Source organism: Sinocyclocheilus anshuiensis, unplaced genomic scaffold (genome assembly GCF_001515605.1).
Source record: "Sinocyclocheilus anshuiensis isolate Anshui unplaced genomic scaffold, SAMN03320099.WGS_v1.1 scaffold766, whole genome shotgun sequence".
NCBI classification, from domain to species: Eukaryota; Metazoa; Chordata; class Actinopteri; order Cypriniformes; family Cyprinidae; genus Sinocyclocheilus; species Sinocyclocheilus anshuiensis.
The window spans coordinates 1,366,107-1,370,082 of NW_015546060.1; the positions used below are offsets into that span (position 1 = coordinate 1,366,107).

Sequence of the window (3,976 nt, forward strand, 5' to 3'; positions counted from 1 at the left end):
GTGAGTTCACTGGTTGATTGCACCATGCCGGACCCCCTAATGAGCAAACGGCTAATGTCACAAATAGCATGAAATTACCCACGTTCCTGCCATCCAGCTTGTGAGCCAAAAGTGCCACTGCAAAGCAAAACTCGAGTGTTTTGTTTTGTGCAAAGACAAAGGAAAAAGAAAAACGTCATCTATAATCCATCTCAGCGAAACAGGCACAGTTGGTTGGTTGTGCTTTGCTTTGCAGTGTTGGTGACATTTAACAGACCGAGCATCGAACAGGAAGTCAGTCCTCATGATATACGGGAAAACAAATTGTCAGGAAATACACTGTGCCAAATCATTTTTTTTTCTTTCTGAAAGTTTCACAGTAGTAAGCGACGAAGAAAAGTTTGAATTAAGAAAAGGGGATGAAAATATTAAGCTAACATCAAATGAAAAACCGAGTCTGTGGAGCCAGCGTGGAAGAGTGCTCAGAGTTTCTCTATCAGTCTGTTATCGTTCTGTTATGTGTAACGGAGCCGCTGAAAGAGAAGTGAGGAAGTCCAAGCCTCCTCTACACAAACAAATCACGGGCTGAGTACACTGGGAGTCACAGGGGTCAGGAATTAAGCCGTTAGATACTCTGTGTCATCGACCCGCACCATTACCAAAAAGTATGCCTTTTTTTTTTTTAGCGTTTCTCCTCATTCTTGAAATTTCATGTTTATCATGATGTAAAGTACATTCTCTTTATGATTTTCATAGAAGGCATTTAGCAGATGCTTATTCAGTGCAACTTTCAAAGTCATTTAGCTTCATTTATGAGAATGTAGTGGTCAACAGATGGTAGAACTGCAATTCAGAAAGTTTTCTTTTGGGAAAAGAAGTGCTGCCTCTGTGAATATGTACTACTTGATACAAATAAACAGTACACATAATACACACACACACACATATATATAAGTGTATATATATATATATATATATATATATATATATATATAATATATAATTTACAAATAAAGCCTGTAGAACATGTTTCAAAGTGCTCAAGTGTTCAACAGTGTAATAGTTTGGTTAAAAATGACTTTACAAACAATCTGCACAAAAATGTGCATTTAATGCAACAGTTTATGTAAGAATCGATTTGGGAAAGATTTACACATTCACATATTGTGTGACAATTTTATGTGAAATTTATTTTTTTTATTTTTTTTGTGGAGGGGGGTGCTATTTATACAGATATTTGCATTAAATGCAAATATTTATATAAGAACATTTTTACCAATTATTTGCACGGATATTTGCGCACAATTCAGCAATTTATAGAAGACTGTGACAGATTTATACTTAAATTTTAAATAAATGTTTTTTTCATACAATTTAAAACAAAATTTGCTTTAAATGCGACAACTAATATAGGATAATTAAAAACCAAAATGGGCCTTATTCATGAAATGTGAGCACAACAGATTAGTCTAATTAATTCATAAAATCATTCTTAAGTAAATCGTTGCACTGAATTGAATGATTTAATTCATGAACAATTTACATACATTTGTTTTACCCAGAGCAATTTCATAGAATTTAGATGGACATTTGCATTGAATATGACAATATAGAAATATTTTTGCTGGTGTTTCAAAAATGAAACCATTATATTTTGAAATAATAATATATATATTTATTTACTTACTAATTAAACTTACAATGTTTGGCAGAAGGGTTATTATAGTTGACTAAATCTGAAACAAAAACCATAAACCATAATTTGTTTTTACTTGAAGACATTTCTCATTTTAATTTAGTTTAACTTGATGTACTAAAGTAATTGAAATAAAAATGAATAAAAATTATATTGGCATGTATAAAAAAACTATTAAAATGACAGACAAGTTTACTAAAATTTTAACTGAAATGAAAATGGAAAATATACAAAAAAATAAAAAGATTAAAAATATTAATAAAAACTACAACAGTATCTCAATGATGCTAAAATAACTTTTTACAATTTTTTCCCTTACAAACTGTCCAACAAAAGCATAACTAGTACGCATAAATGAATTGTTTGAGCGAGTAAGCATGATTGGGTTGACTTTTGTCGTTTTGTTCCGCGTGAGGCGACGTTGACTGACGAGGAAGGACAAGAGCGCTGAAGGTTTATGGCAAGGGTAAATGAAGTGTTTCTTCAGGCTGTGTAACTGACCATGTGTGTGAGCATCCAGGCTCTCGTAACAGCGGCTCGCACACACATATATACAAACACACGCCATACATGCTGCGAGCTCTGGCCACACAGCTAATCTGGGATCTTGCTTACAAGGAAAGGTCTATCTAAATGTATTTATATGTGCCTAATATCTATATGTGCCTAACTATTCAATGTCAGACTGTGTTTTAACAGCAACGGCATTGCTATTCTACAGCAAGTTTGAGAGGGTAAATTGCACTCTTTTCATAAAAGCTCGTAAAAGCTCAGCGTTATAATCCTGAGGCCTGTTTTGAGGCGAAGCTTTTCTCCAATGGCTTCTTAAAGCCGCCCGCTCTGAGGAAGGACCTTTTGGTTAATTACGAACAGCCAATGTTTGCCATAAATCATCCCCAGAATAATAAGCGTCTGCCGCAGCCTAGCTTACCGTCTCTTAACCTCAGGATCGCTCGTTAAATGTGTGTCAGTCAGATATATTTCTCTTCTGTAGACTGCTGTAGGAATACTTTACGCTGAGCGCTTTAAATCATGGAATCGCTTTGCAGTTGCCATTGTTTTCCTTTCGTACTCCTTTGGTTGTGCTTTTTTTTTTCTTTCATTTGTTGGTTTTTCATATTTGTCTTTTTTGTCCTCACAGGAAGATGACTTGAACGACATGTTGGAAACGCTGCACAACCACCCCTTGCCAAAGCCGAATACGCCAGTAAATCTGAGTGTGGTAGGTGCTGGGGAGGGCTGACGCTTTGTTTAGAAACAGAAGTGGGACCACCGGCCTCTCGCTCTGACGTTCAATTATTCTATCTGTCTGTCTATCGTTCTATCTGTCTGTCTGTCGTTTTATTTATCATTCTATTTATTAATCGTTCTTTCTATCTATCTATCTATCTATCTATCGTTCTTTTACTCTGTGTCTCATTCCATGCATCTGTCAATATTTTGCAGTCTGTCAGGTTTTTTTTTTTTTTTGTACAATCTGTCTATGTGTATGTCTGTCTGTCTGATCTCTCCATCTAATCTGTCTATATTCTTCCTTCATTTTTGCAAGAGCAACTACTTACATTTTGCCAATGGGCAAGTAGTGCAAGATCCAGGAAGCAGACAGTCGGTGAGTGGAGAGTGAGTGTGCTGAAGGGAGAGGGATGAAAAGAAAGAGAGAGAGAGAACGGGGCAGTTCTGAAATTTGGAGCTGTTGCCCTAATCGCATGGGAGACAGCTCTCCAATTTTGCCAAATAAACCAGCTCTATTCTTTTTTAAAAATATGGCAAAAAAACCCATCCTGGGTCTTGTCAGTTTTTTTTTGTTTTTTTTGTTTTTTTTCTGGAAAACAATCAAACTTGATAAATGATTCATGCTCTTCCACACTGCTGTATTTTTTTTCAAATATCATACGTTTTTTTTTTGGTTAAAGGGGTCCTATTATGCTCTTTTACAAAGTCTTGATTTTGTTTTTGGGGTGTACTAGAACAGGCTCTCATACTAGGTTGTTCGAAAAACACATTATTTTTCACATATTTTACATTATTTAGCCGCCTGCCAGCTTCAGTGTAAATATTGCGTCAATATCAAATCAATTTGAGCGTGATTTTAAACCCGGATGATTGTAACCACTCTAAGTTTGTCTGCCTTGAGAAAGCTTGCGCATCTCCGACACAGTGATAACACTCGTTGCCTTCTCTAGTGCAGCTCAACCAGGTCTCGTCCTATTCGTCGCTATGTGTGATATCACAAATCCTGGAAAATGCGTTGTAGTCCAAACGAGTCATTCGTTGTAGTTTTTGAAAAGTGATTTCTGTTAA

The 3,976-nt window shown here is 35.7% G+C and overlaps 1 protein-coding gene across 2 annotated transcripts in view; it reads left to right on the plus strand.

The window, feature by feature from the left end:
- Positions 1-3,976, plus strand: part of dennd1b (DENN/MADD domain containing 1B) — a 105,464-nt gene that overhangs the window by 51,153 nt on the left and 50,335 nt on the right. Inside the window, exons 7-8 of one of the 2 annotated variants that reach the window (XM_016500695.1) lie at positions 2,817-2,897; positions 3,225-3,284. In XM_016500695.1, coding sequence (XP_016356181.1) covers positions 2,817-2,897; positions 3,225-3,284 — 141 coding nt within the window. The remainder of the gene's footprint in view (positions 1-2,816; positions 2,898-3,224; positions 3,285-3,976) is intronic. The other variant, XM_016500696.1, reaches the window with a different exon arrangement.